The sequence below is a fragment of the Microcebus murinus genome, chromosome 14 (genome assembly GCF_040939455.1).
Source record: "Microcebus murinus isolate Inina chromosome 14, M.murinus_Inina_mat1.0, whole genome shotgun sequence".
Classification (NCBI taxonomy): domain Eukaryota; kingdom Metazoa; phylum Chordata; class Mammalia; order Primates; family Cheirogaleidae; genus Microcebus; species Microcebus murinus.
Window position 1 is genome coordinate 8078976 of NC_134117.1, and position 20838 is coordinate 8099813.

Here is a 20838-nt window from a genome sequence, read left to right on the forward strand (position 1 = left end):
CGGAGCTCACTTATCTTTCCCAGGGGAGAGTCTCAAACATAGCTTTGAGGATCAAATACACAAGGAAACAAGCAAGCAAAGCCCAAACTTCATCCAGGGACTTACTACCTGGTTTTCTGGTGGTCTGAAAGAATTGCTGAGGTCCCTACAGGGGCCTGTGAGCATCAGAAGTCCCACAATTGGCAGGCAGTGTCCTCGCAGGGTGAAAATTGGGACCTGGTTCTGAAACAGCTATCCATAGTGCCATCGCTAACAGGAGTCTCCAAGTCTCTCATTTGAGTGAGTCTAGGGTCCAACTCGTGCAAGGTATAAAATGGGCCAGCTGGTGGAGGGAAGTGGAGTCTTCTTACAGGGATGTCGAACTTCTGCATTTCAGCACTCTGGACAGTTCCTAAGAGTCTGGTGACCACAGATACAGCCCCAAGACCCTTCATACCATTAACCCTTACCCCACAGTAGCACTGTGGTCATTTACATACAGAATGCATATCACTGCCGAATTATAGCTTCTCCCATGTGGCCTTCCCAGGGGAAAAATCTAGCACCTATGGAGCAGGGCTGATGAGCTAAGCATGGGGTTTTTAAAAAACAGAATCCCAGGCCTCTACTATAAGGGAATCTCTCAAGTTAGAAACTGTCTTGTCTTTTAACAATGAAAAATTACCCAAAGCTTCCTACCTGACTCCCTTTCACCCAGTGGAATAGCATTGAACAGAGCATAAAAGCCAGTGTTGGTTATAACAGAATCACTTTGGAACACCACTGTCATGATGTTTGAGGAGGAGAAAAATATCACAGCTGCTAGACCACAGAACTTCCCCATGGAGAGCGAGGCAATTCTGGGGCCATCGAAGATTTCAATTGAATCATAAGGACAGCCAAGGATATCTTCCAGTCTAGGGGGAATAGAAGTGGAGGGTTAGTAACTTCCTAGATATTAATGCTAAAACAGTGTGAAAATCATTGAGACTAAATATTTGAATTATATTTAAATTGCTCACTAATATGTAAAATATTAATTTTTTCATATGTCCTATCAGAACTTTATTTTATTTGGCTGAAGAATGTCTGAAGCTTTATAACAGAAGATTTAAAATCATAATGGTTTTGGTTGATCACAACCTACATAGGACATTAGGAAATACTAATTCATACTGCAACTAAATTCATGACAGTCAGATCACACCAATGATCAGCATGTAACAGAAATCACAGCCAGATTTTTCTGCCTTTATATTTCACAATATTTGCCATACCCAAATTATTGGGGAGAAAAAACTTGATTTTTAGAATAAAATAATAGCAGCACATATAAGAGTATTTGCAACATGGCGATTATTCATGAGGGATGTAATGAGGACTGATTTTAAAGGAATGGACAACTGATAACATGACAGACTTGGGAGGTGTGGGTTCAAGGTTCTCACCTCATTGTGAGCTAATTGTGCTCTAGCATTTTAGGCAACAAAGTTAACATGTGCTAAATCATATTGAAGCTTAGGGCATTCTGTAGCCATAGCCTTGGTATAGTCATGACTGAATAACAATTCAGTGCATGCCTTAAGCTGGATTAACATGAAATTCCACAGTCTTGCTGTGTTTGGAACATAACCTGTGTCATATGTAACAACAAGAAGGGCTTTGTACAGACTCTGCTTGCAGAAACATATTGGTGAAGAGATAGGGCTAGGACATCAGACAGACCTAGATGGGTTGGCCTTGGGCAAGTTAGTTAATCTCTCTGAACCTCAGTTTCCTCATCTCTAATGGAGATAATGAGGACATGTCTTTGGGTTACAGTAACCCTGACATATGACAAAGCATATAACCATGGCAATGACTTTGAAACATTTGTTCTCTTCATGTCAGAGATAAGATAATAACTGTAGTGTCTTCTTTCACTTTGCAGAACATTTAGAAGATGTAGGACCCAGGGCTGGAGTAGATGGCTAATATGTGTGTATAAAAAGGTTCTTACTGTTTGTTTAAAATTTAGATGAAGGAAAACAAAAGTCTAAGAAGACAAATATTGGTACCTAGGGTGCAACAAAAACAAAGCTGTTTGAGATTTTTGCGATATTTTTCGAAAACAGATAAAAAGAAAAAATATCAAAATAAGGTTAAGTCAAATATGTTAATAAACTACTTCTTGAATTTTTCAACCTAGAAGTAACTCATTGGATAGTGCCACAAAATTAACCCAAACTTTGACTTGAAAAGACTATGGCATTTTGTGTTCTTCTGGTTTCACCCTTAAATGTTTTTCACTAAAGGAAATATCTTTATTATGATTTCATAAACCAATATTATTATGTAGATAGAACCTCCCCTTTCAAAGTCGTTTCCTTACTTCAAATTTGGAATTATGAGTTCTATGAGAAATTTTTTATCCACGTGGATCTCCCAGACACACTGGACATCTGTTGGGTAGTTTTCTGGATACCGTGGACTAGAAAATGAGCCAGAGAGACTAGAAATGACCCCTCCACAGGAGTTACTTCCTCCTGAAACAACACGGAAAAAGGATGTCAGGATGTGTCCACATGGTGTCACTTGGTAAGCCTAGTAAAGACCAGCTCCCACCAGTACTTGTGTGGAGTCTGGTGGCAGCATGTCAAGTGGGCACACACAAGCTGTCTGAGTAGACCTTTAGCTTAAATGTCTCTTGGGAAGGAGGGTCTATTCAATTTAATTCTGATCGGCCAAAAAAGATTAATATGTGAGAATTCACGGCTTTTCCCTCTCTCCCAGCACCTGATAAGGAAAATGTTGTATTTGTCCTCTCTGCCTACTGTCTCCTCCTCCTTTCTACAATAGCAGGATGTTTGCTTGCTGGGATAGAGGCAGAGCAGATCTACAAAATGAGAGATTGGGAAGGAGAGACAAAGAAACAGAGGCTGTATGTTCCTGTGAAAGGGAAGAGTTTGAGGAGGTTTGGGGGGCAAGAGGCTCTAGAACAATGAGGGGGTTGGTGAATTGGAGATGAAGGGAAAGGGACATGTGGACTGTTTAGAGGAGATTATGACCAGCACCTCCTTTGAGTAACTTTTAATCACTTTTGTTGGGTAGATTGTGTTTCCTTTAACTCAGAATTTGCTCTGAGACTGGAACTTGTAGGGTTTTTTGATATATAAGGGTTAAACAAGATAACATGAAATATAATTCTTTCATATTAGTTGTCATTAGTGTAGACAGACATATGTACACATACACGTATATATTTATTTTTTCCCTTTTTCTTTTAACCCCCTAGTATTTAAAGCAGCATGCCACACAGAGAAGTAGAAAACTTAGAATCATCAAATTATTTTGGAGGAAATTTGAAACACAATATGCTTTATTGAATTTGTCCCTAAATTATAAGTTGCTTAATTTCTCTTCTTTCTCTTCCCCTGACCTAGCTGTGATCCTACTGGAATCCCTGAGATTCCTAGTCTTTCCTGAGATGGACGGCAGGAAGTGGCAATGCTCTCAGTCACCCTGTAGTTCTACCACTAATAGTATTTGTGGGCTACAGTAATGAGGCCAGGTCAGACTGTCACTGAAACCCCCAGGAGTTGGACTGTACATGTGTCAGGGGGTGATGGACTGATGGACTGCCTCCTACAGGACTATACCCAAAGAAGGTGGGTCAAGTGCAGGCCAGATGGACTGAGGAGCCACATTCTCTTCAAGTCTCTTGTTACCCTTCTTTCTACTCTGACCAGGGCAGGTATACATCCCCCCTTCTCAGCCTGATCCTCTTGTTAAAAAAGTCAGTATTTACAGAGTGGCAGCAGAGAGGCAGGCCCCTCACCCACACTGTGCCTGCTCTCCTTCGTGCTATGTCCTGGGCACACTCTACTGTCTGCAGTGATGGTTCTCTTGGCATGGAGTTACCATTTCAATTTAAAATAAGTGACTACCTGTTATATGATCCTGAGAAGCTGCAGAAGGACCTACGAGGAAAAAAAGAGGAGATAATGATGACATCCAGGAGGAAACCATTTAGTGTCATCTACATGTTAGTGAAATATAAAGGATTTTCTTTGAAACATCAATGTACTTAGTGCAAACTGAGAAGAGTCTGAAGGTGCTGAGTGACTATTCTCTGTGGTCCTGTGGCAGATTAAAGGAGGCCACAAATTCTCATACATTCCTCCTGTCACAAGGTGGGGTCTAGGTTCCCTCCCTTGAACTGAGGTGGGCTCTGTCACTGCTTTGACCAACAGAACATGGAGGAAGTGGCATTGTGCCTTAAGAGACTGGGAACATTGGCTTGCTCAGGCATCCCTAAGCCGCCTTATAAGAATTCTGACTATCCTGCTAGAGAGACCATGTGAAGAAGCCCTGTGGCTGCCTGGAATGGAAGAGGGCCCTGGCGGAGCCCATCCTTCCAGACGACCCCACCAAAGCACCGAGCATGTAAGTGAAGCTGTCTTGAACTCTCCAGACCAGCCACCAGATTAACAGCTTTGAATGATTCTGCTCAATGCTCTGTGGAGTAGAAGAATCTCCCAGCTGAGCCCTGTCCAAATTCCTGACCCACAAAACTGTAACATCCATATAAATGGTGTGAGCTTTAAGCCACTAAGTTTTAGGATAGTAATATGTAACCAGATGACTTCTTTCACTCTACATCATTATCTTCATTTGTCTGCCATCCATGTCATTTACATAAATGAGGAAACTATGGAAGAGCCTTCATTTGAATATCCACTGCCCTTGACCTTAACCATGGCCCTTTAACTTTAGACAGCCTCTTTGCTCTCACTCATGACCTTAACACATAAAGCTGGCCTTCCTGCAGGAACACCCAGAATACATCAAGGTCTTCTGTAGGCAAGTGCCCAAGAGAGATCTTTCTGCCGATGACTTGTAAAGTCAGATGCTCTACTCCTGAGATATACCTTCAGTACCAATGACTTTTGACTTGTGTGTGTTCTCTAAGGTTGTGTGGGGACAGCCAGGTGCATTCAAAGGGCAAGAGGTGGCCTTGTAAATTCTATTTCTGACACCTTCTAATCAGGTTATCTTGGGCAGGCTTTTTAATGTCCCTAATCCTCAACTGTGAAGATGAAATAAGTTAATTTATCCAGAAATCCTTGCATCATGCCTGCTGCTGAGAAGATGCATAAAAATGTCTGTTGCAATGAAACAAAATACCTTTTCATTCACCTCTGGCATCATTTAAGAATTTAGTGCATGTGTTGGTCTGATATTTTTTTAGTTTTGGTTTTTATTACAAATGAATATCATTCAATCATTAAATTATAAGATCTTTAAAAATAGGCAAAAGTCATAAGATCCCTGAGAGCATGTACTTTGCAATCAGACTGATCAGTGTCAAAACTTGGTTCCACCATTAACTTGTTTAGTGATCTTGAGAAAGTTACTTAACCTTCATGTGTCTCAAATTTCTCTCTGTCAATATAATATACAATGCCTTTTTCTAGGACTGTCTTGATGATTGGCAATGATCTGAGCAAAACATCTCCCCGCCGTTACTCCAGTTTTGCTTGGTCTTTGTGTAGCCAGGCCAGTGAATGGGTATGGTAAATGAGACTGGCAGCCAAGAGCATTGCCAATTTGGATTCAAACCTACTAGCCAGCCCTGGGCACCTTGCTAACTTTCTGTGTCTCATTTTATCTGGAAAATACCGATAATCCAAGTACCTACCTCAAGGGATTCTTGTGGGGGATTGCAAGAGTTATATACATGGATGGCACAGAACAGTGTCTGGTTCTTAGCAGTGTGTTACTGATGCATGTATCAGAGGAAAAGAACAGGGTTCTACCAAAGGAATAAGTATTTGCTGCTTGAATAGCACCTAAGTGGTCACATAGGTACTACAGTAATGGGATATTGGGCAGGTGGGAGGGGGGCGGGTATATACATACATAATGAGTGAGATGTGCACCATCTGGGGGATGGTCATGATGGAGACTCAGACTTGTGGGGGGAGGGGGGGAAATGGGCATTTATTGAAACCTTAAAATCTGTACCCCCATAATATGCCAAAATAAAAAAAAAAAGTATTTGCTGCTATTATTATTGTTAGCCTGGACTAAAAAAAAATATGGACATACCTGGAGGTGTGGGCAAAGGTAGGTCGTCTGCATCTGAACGCATTAAAAAAAGGCAATAGGTCAGTCTCTTTGGGATGACAAGGGTGTGGGCAGGAGATGAAGAGGAAAGGACTATGGGCTTTCTGAGTATGGGAACCCAGAGTACCAGAACCACCCCGTGGGCAACTTCAGCTCTCCTCTGGCAAGGTCTTTGGCCATGCGGGCTGGGTCAACTGTGTCCTGTGCAGCCAGGGCTGGATTACCCTTGGCCTCTCTTATGCAGAATCCCTGGACTACTTGTTAAAATGCAGATTTCTGAGCCCCTTGGGGACGGATCCCTGGAATCTCTATTTAATGCCCCAGGTGGTGCTGGTGTTCACTAACATTGGAGACCTCCCCTGTGTGACCCTGGAGCTGCCCATGGCAGGCCTGTGTCTGAGGCCAAGGCCTGGTCCAGAGGAGACGCTGGAGGAAGGAGCAGGTGGATGGAGGGATGGAGGAAAATCCCACTCAGGACACACACTTTTTCAAAATATCTTCAACCACAGCATCAGAAATTATTGCCTCCGAGGGGAGAAGGTACCTGAGCAGATGACGCCGGCATCCTCGTGGTGGCCACAGTTGTGCTCGGACCAGCCCGAGTGGGCGCACTGGCCCAGGTAGTGCTCCACCCCGGAGCACTGCATGTTGTCCAGGAAGATGTCTCCTGAGCCTGGGCCGAAGTGGGCCTCACCTGGGCTAGAAACAGCCCATCCACACCTGAGTTGCCGGCACACGACCTCAGCTTCGTTCAGGTCCCACAGGTCGTCGCACACGGTGCCCCAGGCCCCCTGGTGGAGGACCTCCACGCGTCCCGAGCACCGGCCTGAGCCGCCCACCAGCCGCAGCTCTGGCCAGTCCCCTGCAGACAGAGACGTGTGTCTGTGAGCCCCCAGAAGACCCCACCTGGGTCCACCAGCACCAGGCTCAGAGGCAGGTTGCAGGGAGCCCCCCGCCCCCCGTCTTGAGCCTTGGGGCTTGCTCATCACATTTCTCAAGTGCCCCTGAATGGCAGGCGGTGGGGTCTTCAGTCAATTTCATCTTATTTCAAGTACCTAGCGATTGTCTTTCACAGTAGGCACTGACGCTACACCTCTGAACCAGGAGATACGGTTTCTGCCCTCAGGGAGCCTGGAGTCTATTAATTAGTCAAATACAGACACTGCCACAGTGTGTTACTGATGCATGTATCAGAGGAAAAGAACAGGGTTCTACCAAGAGAATAGTAGAGAGGAGGAGCCTTGGAGATGCCTCTTTAGAAGTGAGAAGGAGCTGGTCAGGGGAGGAGCTGGGAGAGGTGTTTAATGCACAGGGAATAGCATATGCAAAAAGACCACGAAAGGCCATTTCATTCTGCGCGTGTCTCTAGAAACTGTGCACTTACATACATAGACATGCACGCACACACACACAGACACACACACAAAGCCATCAACACATGTAAAAATCAAATGCAATTCCAGATAAAACTTTGTAACGGCATCTCAGTAGTGTGAAAATTTCTGCAGTTTAGACAAGGAGGGAACTTAAAGCTGGAAGAACAAGGAGCTCAAAGACAAAATCAAGAACAGCTGATATTTCACTCCCACTGACAAAAGGTGTGACTGACCTGGATTGTTAAAAAGTGACTCCTCAGCATCTGTTTGTAGAGAAAATAAGCATGTCAGCATTTTAAAACAATCCTGACTTTAATAAGTGAAGGTGAAGATTTAACTATAACTTTATACATGCTTATGAATCTGATAAGGGAAAATTAGTCCTTTAAATAACACAGTACAGGCCGGGCGCTGTGGCTCACGCCTGTAATCCTAGCCCTTGGGAGGCCGAGGCGGGCGGATTGCTCAAGGTCAGGAGTTCAAAACCAGCCTGAGCAAGAGCGAGACCCCGTCTCTACTATAAATAGAAAGAAATTAATTGGCCAACTGATATATATATAAAAAATTAGCCGGGCATGGTGGCGCATGCCTGTAGTCCCAGCTACCCGGGAGGCTGAGGCAGAAGGATCACTCGAGCCCAGGAGTTTGAGGTTGCTGTGAGCTAGGCTGACGCCACGGCACTCACTCTAGCCTGGGCAACAAAGCGAGACTTTGTCTCAAAAAAAAAAAAAAAAAAAATAACACAGTACAGGGAGAAGTGGATTCGTCTGTGGCTATAAAAGTCAGCTTCTCCCTGGTTGTTGGTCTGCTGCCGCACTGTGGGAAAACGTCCAGATGTGAAGGGCCCTTTTGGGATGATCTGGCCTAAACCATTGATTTTGTAGCAGATGAGTTTCACTTTGGGGGTCTTGGGTCACCTCCCATTTGGACAATCATCCTCTAGAGCAGGGGTCCTCAAACTTTTTAAATAGGGAGCCAGTTCACTGTCCCTCAGACCGTCGGAGGGCGGTTGGAGAGTGTGGTGCCCATTCCACACATGTGCACTGTGGGCCTGGGACAAGTGGACTGCTAAGCAGGATAGGCAGCGGTGGCAAAAACACCCGGTGGGCCGGATAAATGTCCTCAGCGGGCCACATGCGGGCCGTAGTTTGAGGACCCCTGCTCTAGAGCATCAGAACTTAGGAATAACATGTATCCACGAGGCTGTGACTGGGTTATACGTGCCACACATGCACACAGATGGATAGATGAAGGCACCAATGCACAAGACAATGCTTTTAAATATGCGCCTCGAATTGGAAGTCACAGGTAGCAGGTGCTGACATACAATTGAGCTGCTGCTTACGGGGACAACTCTATGTAGTGGGCACCACTTCTAGTTATGGTTACAGATTCTTTCGAGTCACATTGGATATTACAGCTGTTAGTTTACCAAAAGGCATCTCATTATCTGAGAGGGCTATTAACCAACATCCCAGAGGTGGCTAACTTACTCCTACCCAACTGCTTATGCACGAATCAATCCAGAGTATTTAAAAAAATTGTCACAAGGCAGAATTACCAACTCTGTCTAAGAGTGAGTTTAGGTGCTGCCCACATACAGCCTGTGTGTCTGCCCTGGCTCTGGGAGCCAGACTCTGCCTCTCCTCCTGAAAAGTTCCCGTCATTAAACGTGTTCTTTGCACAATTCCGTAAAGCACACGTACTTTTGGTATTACTTATTACCAGATTAGAAAATCAGGAGGTTTCATTCTAGAGGCTAGCAGTTCAAACCAAGTCCAAGGTAAGCTTTAACCAAGTTAAAAGAGATACAGCAAAAATCGAACACTACGTGCATGAGGCTCCTGTCTTTGTCCCTGGCTGATCCGAATGCTAGCAGGGTGGTCTCGAAGCACTCTGGGACTGGCGGTGCCCAACTGAGAGGGGACAGGATACCTGAGCAGATGACACCGGCGTCCTCGTGGTGGCCGCAGTTGTGCTCCGACCAGCCCGCGTGGGCGCACTGGCCCAGGTAGCGCTCGGCGCCCGCGCACTGCATGTTGTCCAGGAAGATGTCTCCTGAGCCTGGGCCGAAGTGGGCCTTCCCGAGGGCGGACACGGCCCGGCCGCACCGCAGCTGGCGGCACACGACCTCGGCTTCGTTCAGGTCCCACAGGTCATCGCACACGGTGCCCCAGGCCCCCTGGTGGAGCACCTCCACGCGACCCGAGCACCGGCCAGAGCCGCCCACCAGCCGCAGCTCTGGCCAGTCCCCTGCAGACAGAGACCGGGTGACTGCCGTCCTGTGGGGGCGGCACCCTTCCCGCGAGCTAGCGAGCCCCCCACTCCCACACGGCTGTTAGATACGGGACCCTGCTCAGAGTCAGCCAACTAGTCAACCGCCGGGCGGGAAGTTGACAAGTCCTTATGATTTTTTTTTTTTTTTTTTTATTGGCTACATCTGTGGAAAAGTCCTTATGATTGTTAGTAACATTTAGTCTAAAAAAATCCATTGATTATCTATTTTGCCAGAGGTATGTGCTAATCTGTTTTAACTAAACGCAGAAAAACATTATAAACAATTTGCACAATGACTTGTGATGTTATGAAGCCTTTTTTTTCTGTGTGTATGTTCACCTTCACATTTATAAAATAACTCAGGAAGGCGAGTAAGAAGATTATTGGGATACCAATTTTATCTACGAGAAACTGAAAGGTGGAAAAGCAAAGTGATTCATCCCAAACCCACATCTGGTAAGTAGAAGACCTAAACTCAGGTCTCCTGATCCCAAAGTTCACTGGTTTTTCCTTTCTATTCTATCTCACTGCCTCTGGAACAGCTCTGACACTCCACTCACTTTGAAAAGGCTATTAGCAACTTGGAAGTGATGCTGACTATGGTCAGAACTGTCATAACAAGCAAAGGCAGAATGCCAACATAGGGTGCTTATAAGCTGCTCAGGCTTTGTCTCTGAAAGGCATACATACACACAAAAATGATTTTTGCTTGTCCTGGGATGCTAGAGCCAAAAGATCCCGAAAGTTTTGAATGGCCCTAAAGGTTTGGGTAGAGTCAATTGGCTCACTTGTGAATACATGAACTATTTGCAGCTGGCCAAGTTTCTGTACACCAAGCAGGCACAGAAAGGAAAGGACGCTTGCTAAACGAACGGATGCATTTCAGGGCTTACCTGGTCTTGCTGTTACTGTCTTGGGTGTTGCTGTCGGGATGGCTGTGGACACAAGAAGATGCCCTTAAATCAAAGGAGGGGACTTGACAAGTCAAGAGGACAGCATCTGAGCCCAAGCTTCGTGAAATGCCAGGATTCCGGCAGATTCTTTCTCCCCATAATCTTTACAGTAAGTGACCCCCAAATTGAATTCTCCTTTCACTTGTGTTTTGATGTTTCTAAGATGTGTGGGATCCAACAAGAATAATATTCTCCTTTTCTGCCCAGTTACTGGAAATATAATAATATTTAAATTGCACTCTTCTGTGTTAAAATGCAAACATTCACAATCAGTGTCTTTTTGGGGAAAACAGCTGTTTCTTCTGTTTGCTCCTGCATTGTCAGCTTTCCCTAAATGCACAGTATCTGATTAGGTCTGTCTTACTGTCTTCGATAAAAATAAAGAATGAGGAAATCAAACTGACAATTGTCAATATCCAGCGGCCCGACTGTTGACAGGTATAACTTGGTTCCGGTGTGAGCGGGCGTCACACCTGTGCAAAAACTGTGTGGCTAGAATCTCTCAGCTTTGGAAGATTTGCACAGGGAATCGGGAAACATCCAATGAGAGACAGGGAATGATGGCAGCAAAGGCACCAGGAGAGGGGACAGAGGAAGAAACACGTGCTGGGGGTGAGGGTTAAGTAACAGCATGAACGCGACTCACTGATTAGCTGTGGGGTCTGCGGCGCTGCCTCTGCAAACAAAGGGAACGTCGTCAGTGGCTGTTTGATGACAACCAAGGTGACTTTCCCTGCTCCACTCTGTGACACAGAGCATCTCCCGTGTGTTTTATAACACGTGCCCCACGCTTGCTCACTGTGTCACCCTGGCACTCGCTGCGGGCACAGGACTGCCCTGACGTCCTGGACAAAGCAGGTGCTGGCTATCTCCGGTTCTGTGAGCGCTGCCTGTTTTCTCTCGTGCGAATGACGCGGGACCTCGGAAAACTACTGAACCTGTCAAGCCTCAGTTTCTTCACCTGTAAAAGGGGCAGAACCCTGGGCCTGTGTGAGGATAACTCATGTAAAGTGCTTAACACGCTGCCGGCTGTATAATAGGCACTCCGTAGATGCCGGCTGTTCCTTCCAGTGTCTTCACTACTGACGGTGTTGTTGTCACCTGACCTTGAGCACACTGCGCTCCCACAGGGCCCTCGGCTTGGCTCCCGCCTGCCTTCTCACCGCGCGCACCTCGCCAGCCCCTCTCTGGGCTCCTGCTGTTCTCCCGCCTGAGCCGCCCCCTCTCCGTTCCTCAGTCACAGCCTCGCCGGCTGTGAAGCCAAATCAAGTCTGTTTCCCCCAGTGTTTTCCTTAATACGCGTAGCCTTCACTGCTCTCCTCTTTCCTGATGTCTTTTGTTGAGATGCATGCACTTGTCAGTCTGGCGCCTTCTAGCCTATTCATCTGCTCTATTTGTTTGCCTTAGTCTTGTACATTCTGTTTGTCATCTGATCCCATCACTGTGTTTGTCGTGAACTCCCTCTAGTGTGTGCTCGAGCTCTCTCCTCTCTCGGGCTGGGGCCACGCCTTCTTCTCCTGGAGGTCCCGAAACACCCACCCAGTGCTAGATGGAGTAACTTCAGAAAGGACTTCCTAATGGGCTGTGATTAGATGTTCACGTGGAACTAAAAAGCCCATGACAAGGCTGTCGCTCACTGAACATTTAGGATGTGCCATCATTTGCTGAGCGCTCCGCAGTGTCATTCTGTGTAACTCTGACAGCAAACCTAGGAAGTGAGCTTCTCCTGTTACCCCCACTGCACAGGACAGGAATCGGGGTCGGGAGAGGTTAAGCTGCTCTCCAAGGTCACAGAGTAAGTGGCGAGACGGGAACCGGCACCCAGGGAGAAAGCTCAGCTCTAGGGCTATCTATTGCTCTTGACCGCCATTCTTACCCTTGGGCGCAGAATAATAGTAAGCTAGGAAGTTCTTCCCTATGTTGTTGATGCTGCGGAAGTACGCCAGGGTCATGGAGCTGGAGGAGGAGGCGTAGGTGAGGTAGAAACCGGAGCAGGTCTTCCCCAGGGACTGTGCTGAGGCGGGAGGGCCGTCCAGGATTTCGAAGTACTCGTTGGTGCAGTCGAGGCTGGGGAAGGAAACACCATGGGAAGACCTTAGAGGTGTGCTGTGAGACAGGCGCTCGGTTTCATGACTACAAAGAGGCCAGAGGCAGTCACTCAAACATAGCACAGACTCCTTTTATGTCACGTTTTCTCTCCGAGAGCCGTTGCTTTAAGGGAGTGGGACTGGAACCAGAGGAGGCGGGCACAAACTGTAGCCCTGCTCAGGGGCTGGGGGCAGCCTGGCACCGCAGGACACCTCACAGCCTAGGCCCGGGGCAGGGCCGGGCAAATCGAGGCAATTTCACCATGTGGCGACTGGAGTAGGGGGAACCCAGAGGAGAGAGAGGCCTGCCAGCAGGAAGGGGACCCAGGTTCCAAATAATCCACTTATAAGCTTTCGGCAGCCAGCCCGCCTAGAGAGAAACGGGCTCCCAAATCTCCCCGGTTCTGCAGGCGTCATCTGATTCTGTGAGCTGTTGCTCGTCACTGTGAGGTTCTGTGCAGATGCTGCTACTGCTAGAATCAGGAAACCGTTTCCACGTCTCAACCCGACTCGCTGTCCATTCCAACCAATATTTTGATTAAGCAAAATTCAAGAGTAATAACATAATTTAAGTTGTTCTTGGAGGTTAATCTCCATAAGAAATTCACCATGAATTTTTCGTTTATGTATCATCTATGAGTGACATCAATATTGACTATTTACAACATTAAAACCTAAAATTCCTGATTTATTAGGTCTGGGATATCCTGAGCCTGCATCTCTAATGAGCGGGAGAGAACACACACTCTCTCATTCCTCTCTCATTCACACACACACCTATCCAAGGCATATGAGGTGAATTTCATTTTAATTACAAATTCACGGAAGCTCACAAAAATCAATTGTATTTCTCTGTACTAGCAACAGGCATGTAAAAACCAAAATTAAAATGCAATGTCATTTACAATCACTACAAAAAAATCTAAAGTATAAATCTACAAAATATGTAGATTTATATGCTGAAAATTACAAACAGCTGACATAAGAAATCATTCTAAACACTAGCTAGCTAGGATGGGAAGAACATAGATTTGCCAGATGTTGCTGGTGGGAATGTAAAATGATGGTCACTCCAGAATATAGTTTGGCATGTTCTTAAAAAGCTAAATGCAATTGCACTCTTGGAAATTTGTCTCAGTAAAATGAAAACTTAATGTTCAAACAAAAATCTGTATATGAATATTCATAGAAGCTTTAATTATAATAGCAAGAGACTGGAAGCAATCCAAATGTCCATTAGTGGGGGATGTTAAACAAACTGTGGTACATCCACACAAATGGAATTCTTCTCCAATAAGAAGGAACACATATGACACCACTGCACTGTAGCCCAGGCAACAGAGTGAGACTCTGCCTCAAAAAAAAAAAAAAAAACAACAAAAACTATTGACAGGTTCAACAATCTGGATGGACCTCAAGGGCATTGGGCTGGGTGAAAAAGTCCATCTCAAAAGGTTCCATACTGTGTGATTCCTTGTATAGAATGTTCTTGAAATGATAAACTTTAGAGATGGAGAACAGATTAGTGGTTTCCAGGGGACAGAGAGGGGGTGAATATAAAGGGTAAAGGAGTTGTTCGTTTGTGGTTAGGGAACAGTTCTGTATCTAGAATATGGTGGTGGTTACACGAATGCATACATGGAATCAATTGCATTGAAGTACACATGTGCATGTGCCTATATACACACACACATATTAACAAATAAGTACAAGCAAAAAATGATGAAAACTGAATAAGGTCTATAGTCTCACTAACAGTATTATATCAATGTCAACCTTCTAGCTTTGATATTGTTCTGCAGTTAGAAAAGGTGCCACCACTGGGGGAGGCTTGGTGAGGGCTACACAGGACTCTGTGCATTATTTTTGCAACTTCCTATGCATCTATAATTATCTCAAAATAAAAACTTTAAAATGCACAAAGGACTCTTTTGCTTATGAGAACCAACCATGGGAATAAATGATTAGGATTTTAAACATAGTGTTTGTTTCTGGAGATTTATCTCCTTCTTTTATTTGGAATGTATTTTCCTGTTTCTTCGTTTTTCCTGTTTCTTCATTTCACAGACTCTCTGTGTTGGTTTCTGAGCATTAGATAAGATAACTGCCGATCCAGGTCTTATCAGACTGGCCTCATGTAGAAGGATCTCACCAATCCATCCAGCCAGAGATTATAAGGTGCCTCTCAAATCTCTGTGTTTGTTCCAACTGCTATCTCTGTTTTTGGTGGCCCAGGAGATTAGGATGTGCCAAGTCTTGTTAGTACCCTGTGACAGACAAGATACAATCTAGATCCCTTAGAGGCAGCTGGAAATGTTGGGGTGTTGGATGTGTGTTTTTGTTCTTTCTGTCCTCAGGGTGAAGCTGAGGGCAAGTGCTTATCTCCCACTGTCTTTGAGCTAAAATGTGGGGAGGAGCTGCAGCACACGTGTGCACTCTTGTTCAGACTGCACCCTCCCATCCCAGATAGCTGTTGGAAGTGGTCCTGTTGTATGTCCACCTCTTTGTTTTCTGTGGACTAGGAGACTGCAATGTAGAGCCCAATCAACTTGAGACAGTCCACAGATTGGGAGAAAATATTCACAAATCATGCATCTACTAAGGAACTAATATCCAAAATATGTAATGAACTGAAATTACTCAATAACAAGAAAACAAATAACCCTATTACAAAGGGCAAAGGACATGAATAGACATTTCTCAAAAGAAGACATATGAATGGTCAACAGGTATATGCTCGGCATCACTAATATCAGGAAAGTGCAAACTAAAACCTCAGTGAGGTATCACCTCACCTGTCGGAATGACTATTGTAAAAAAGATGAAAGATAACGAGTATTGGTGAGAATGTGAGGAAAAGAGAAGCCTTACACACTGCTGGTGGGAATGTAAATTAGTACAACCATTATGGAAAACAGTATGGAGGATCCTCAAAAAAACTAAAAATAGAACTACCATGTGATCTGGCAATCCCACTTCTGGGTATATATCCAAAGGAATTGAAAGGAAGAGAACTCTGTCATTTGCAACGTGGATGACTCCAGAGGACAATATGGTAAATGAAGTAAGCCAGGCACAGAGAGAAAAATGCTGTATGATCTCACTTATAGGTGGAATCTAAAAAAGTCAAACTCATAGAAGTGAGGAGTAGAATGGTGGTTACCAGAGGTGGGGAGGGGAATGGGGTGATATTGGTCAAAGGGCACAAAGTTTCAGTTAGACAAGAGAAAGAAGTTCAAGAGATATACTGTGCAACATGGTGATAGTTAATAAGAATGTATTGTATATTCCAAAATTTCTAAAAAAGTAGATTTAAATATTCTTAACACACAGAAAAGTATGTGAAGTGGTGAATATGTTAATTAGCCCGATTTAATCATTCCATAATGCAAACAGGTATAACACACATTGTACCCCATAACTATATATAATTGTTATTTATCAATTAAAAATAAAATTAGAAAAACTACACAGTGTACTTAAGTAACGTACTTAGGACTTACTTAAGATATGGAAATGCCAGCAGTACGTGATCAGTTGCGTTCGCCTTGATTTCCCACACACAGGTTATGTTGTCGTGCATTTCATTCTGCGGGGGATTCCTAATCGCTCCAGATGAGTTAGTGATAATGCCGCCACATGGAAATTTTTCTAGATGCAGAAACGTATTTTAACATTTCAGTTTTCTCATTGTTCAGCTTACTAATTTTGAAATTCATACCTTTTTTTCTTTTCACTTTTTTTCCCCCAAAAAAGGTTTCATTGGTCATTACTTTGGTAACGACTCTGGGTATGCCTTAGGACGTATCAGAGGTATAAACTAGTCTAAAGAGTCTTGCAAACTGAGGAAATTAGGGCATGAATGCATCCGTCTTTTGAAACATTTCTCATCTCTTTTGAGAATTCTACCATTGACATAAGCTTGCTGGTAAGAGCTCTCATCTAACTAATATCAGCCAGAACCTGTCCCACTGGTCACTCCCTAGGTGTGGGCTCTGTAGCTTTGATTTTTGTCCTGTTGGTAGTAGTAATGAATAAAGTTCTGCTTCATTTTTCCCAATTAAGGCTGAGCCAATGTGGAACCTCTGCGTATATGAGATGGAAGCAATCATCCACCATCAGTTGTAATTTATTAAAATTATGTTCTTAAAAATTCACTGTTAAGTAGAAAGACATCACCCTGAGTCACTCAACCCTCTCTCTAATACTGATGACGATTTGTGTCCACCTGTCCTCCCACCTGTCCATTTGTTTCTCCACTTGCTTGTCTGTCTATCCACCTGTCCAACATTCAGTCCAAAATTAAAGGTGATGCCAGTGGCAATGGAAACAGACAGCTCTTCTCCATCACATTATCTGGCTATGTGAGAACTGGCCCTGGTCATCTAGCTGTGTCTAGAAGGACCAGCCAGGCTTTTCTCACATCAGTCTTATTTTAGCCCTTTATCCCCGAGTGGTGCTAAGAAAAGTTCAGTGGAGCTCCTGAAAGTCCAAGGCACAGGCAAGAACAGAGGGAAAAAATGGCAGGTGAAAAAGAAGGGACGCAGAAGGAGGACAGAGGTCGTTAGAGAAGGGGAAAGGGTGCAGAAGAAGAATATGCTCGTCATGGTGGAAGCCCTCTAAAATCATGTCCTTGGGTACCACCCTGGCAATGCTGCTGTATTAGTGACTGCATGCCTGCCCTTCTCTCATGGTGTACTGGGAGCCAAAAAGGCTGGCATCACTTGGTTATCTGGACTTCCTTCTTAGACTAAATAGAAATAGAATTGGAACAGAAATTCATTGGCCTTCATTACTGGGCTCTTCCCCTAGAACACAGACTCAGAGGGGTGACCCAGACAGGGAGTTGTGCTCTGGCTCAAATTTCTTTGAAGAATCACTTGGGGCTTGAGCTAGAAGATGATGATCAGAGCAGCCAAGGACACAAAATTCTCACCTGCAGCCACTGTCATTGCTGGGGCAGCCAACGGATAAGCTGTCAAACACACAAAGGACACATGGACTGTCAGTAGGTGCTGAGGTCCACACCCCCGTCTGCAAATGAGAATCCGAGGAACCTACAACAAATACACTCTCTGGGACCCTCCTGGAACCACTGAGTCAGCATCTCTGGGGGAGAGGCCTGAGCACAGAGAAGATTTTAACATGCGGGAGGGAAGATGCACTGATCTAGATCTTTCCCAGCCTTTGCCACATTACTCTTGTCATGCATGCAAACGAGATCAGTTTAAATTAGGAGTCCAGGAAAACTAAAGACATGAAATTCTGGCATTTCTCATTGCCATCCCCTCTGCGGCTCTCAGAACTAACAAAACAAAAGGGCTATACAGAAGTCTGCAAAATCAAGACACAAATGTTTCCCATGTGTGAAATGCACAGGGGGTAGGAGGAGAGGTAGAAAGCGAGGCTGCACTGGGTGATTTCTAAGGCACTGTCCAGCTCTCCCGCGGGACCTTCAGGTGACTCCACATCTCTCAGGCACTCCACTGGCTTGGAGAACAAGACACATCCCATTTCCAGCAGAGCTTCCTCCCCAGGGTTTTACAAGCTGCACATACAAACCTCGGCTTCCCTACCTGGCAGTGGGGGAGTTGGATACTCAGCATCTGTACGTGAGAGAGATGAGAACATCTGCCGTGAGCCAGTAAAGTGCCAGTTTGTTTTCAGCAGTGATTCTGCACCGTCATTTGCAAAGTACTCTCTAGGCAGGTGCAGAAGCCAGGCCCGCCCGGGAAGGGAGCAGGGGTTTACCTGAGCAGATCACGCCAGCGTCTTCCCCGCGACCACAGTTGTGGGAAAACCAGCCACTGTGGGAGCATTCCTCCAGGTGCCGCTCGTCCCCCCTGCAGTGCACGTTGTCAAGCAGAATCTTCCCAGAACCTTCTCCGAAGTGGGCTTCCGCAGGGGCTGAGACGGCCCAGCCGCACCCCAGCTGCCTGCAGACGACGCCTGCTTGCGGGAGGTCCCAGAGGTCGTCGCACACGGTCCCCCAGACTCCCTGGTAGAAAAGCTCCACGCGGCCCGCGCAGCGCCCCAGGCCGCCTACCAGCCGCAGCGGGGCCCAGCCTCCTGGGGAAGGACAGAGCGGTCAGGGGTGGCAGCTGCGCCCTCTGCTGCTGGTGACTGCACTGTCATCTACCTGACCTTGCGCCCCTGTCCTCATCTTCCACGACATTGCAGCAGAAATCCTTAGCTGTCACGAGGGACCCCAAGCCGTTCCCCAGACACGCTGCTCTAGGAAGCCTACGATGTCTTCCTTATCCACGCTGTTTTAAGACAGCTTGCCTGCAGGAGGTTGTTTAGAAAAATGGCCACAGTTCTTCTCTTCCCTGTGCTCAGTGACCCTGCAGCCCCTCCCATCAAGAGGCTGAGCCTGGATTCTCACTGCTTGCTTGGCCGGCAGAACACGGCGGAAGTACTGCTGCACCACGCAGAGCAGAGGCCTGGAGATCCAGGACAGACGTCAGCTCACCCCTGGGAACGCCGAGAGCATCGTGTGAACATGCCTGAGCTAGGCATGTGGCATTGTCACCACCTCTGTCACCTTGGATGACAGCTATGGAATAGCCAGACATGTGAGGGAGGCCATCCAAGGCCAGGCAGTCTTGAACTGACCCGCCAGCTAACCACAGATGCGTGAGCAAACCCAGCCGAGATCGGCCCAGCCCACCCCAGGCTGGCTGAGCTGCCCAGCTGCCCCATAGACCTGTGAGCAGTTAGAAATGGTGGTTGTTTTAAGCCACTAGGTTTTGAGAGTGGTTTACATGGCAACGTATACACCTATTCTTTATCCATACCCCCTTTTCATATAATCTGTCCCACCCACAACCAGGAGGAGGCACTGGGCCAAAGCCTTGTGCCCTGACTGAGTCTGCCTGGTCAGGTTGAGAGGACTGGAGTGTACATGTGACTCCAGGGGAACCGGTCCACCTGCGGGATTGGGCTATGTTCTCTCCACCGGATATTTGAAATTGGGATGACAGCTGGAAGACCCAGCGTCTGGCACTGGCATTTGGGGCAGCTGTGGTAGTTCACATACCGGTGGGTAAATGAATAGAGACGCCGGCCGTCAGAATAGTGACTCATGAGACAGGAAAGAGAGGGAGGAGGAGACACACAGCGTGAGAGGCCGGCTCTGTGGCGGTGATACGGTTTGGATGCTGGGCCCTGCAGACCTCATGTTGGAAACTGATCCCCAGTGCTGGAGGTGCGGCCTGGTGGGTGGTGTTTGGGTCACGGGGGGCAGTTCCCTCATGAATGTCTTGGTGCCCTCCCCATGAGAATAAGTGAGTTCTTGCTTTGTCAGTTCACAGAGAGCTGGTTGTTTAAAAGAGCCCGGCTCCTCCTCCTCCCTCTCTGACCATGTGACACGCCTGCTCCTCCCTCACCTTCCGCCTGGACTGGGAGCTCCTGAGCCCTCACCAGAAGCAGGTGCGGGCGCCATGCTTCCTGCACAGCCTGCGGAACTGTGAGCACCCCTTTATAAATTACCAGCCCGGGGTAGTTGCTTCATAGCAACGCACATGGATTAACACAGGCAGCTCAATTCCTTTTTTTGTTTGTGCTCCCTCAAATGGGTTCTCTAAGATCCCCACACCCCAGCCATAGACTCCCTTCCATTAAACTTGCTCGAGTGGGTACTTCTTCCATGGAACCAAATGCTCCCCCTTCAGCAAATGTCTCCCATTTCCCTTCCTTCCTTCCTACCATTCACGTGGCCTAAAGTGCATCGTCTCCCCTTGCTGCCCACTGAAATCCCTCCACCCTCCCAATTCCAGCCCAACCGCCTCCATCCTTGAAGCTCTGTGACCGCCTGGACTAGGACTGACCATTTCCTTTCCCCGTGCCCTTTGCGGAGGTGCCCCCGGGCCTGGCCAGGGACGTGCACGTCTCGTCTCCCCTGCAGGTGGGACGAGGGGAAGAGTGAGGGAGCAGTGGCTGTCAGGGAGCAGTGACCAGGGAGACCGGGCCTGGAGCCCAGCACACCTGACAGGGCGTGTGGCCCTGAGGGTAACAGCCATTACTCACACACTGTCACGAGGCTGGAGAAAGTGACAG

General features: G+C 46.5%; 1 protein-coding gene across 1 annotated transcript; it reads right to left on the minus strand.

Moving 5' to 3' along the window:
* Window positions 1-2346: 2346 nt before the first annotated feature.
* LOC105880312 (putative DMBT1-like protein) lies at window positions 2347-20224 on the minus strand. Its single transcript, XM_076009645.1, has 11 exons — window positions 20169-20224; window positions 19066-19223; window positions 18532-18849; window positions 17717-17755; window positions 13043-13052; window positions 12570-12760; window positions 9399-9716; window positions 6632-6949; window positions 6070-6102; window positions 3906-3938; window positions 2347-2504 (listed from the first exon to the last, which is right to left on the minus strand). Exons 1-11 carry the CDS (start codon window positions 20222-20224, stop codon window positions 2347-2349), a joined length of 1632 nt encoding a protein of 543 aa, XP_075865760.1.
* Between the last annotated feature and the right edge of the window lie 614 nt (window positions 20225-20838).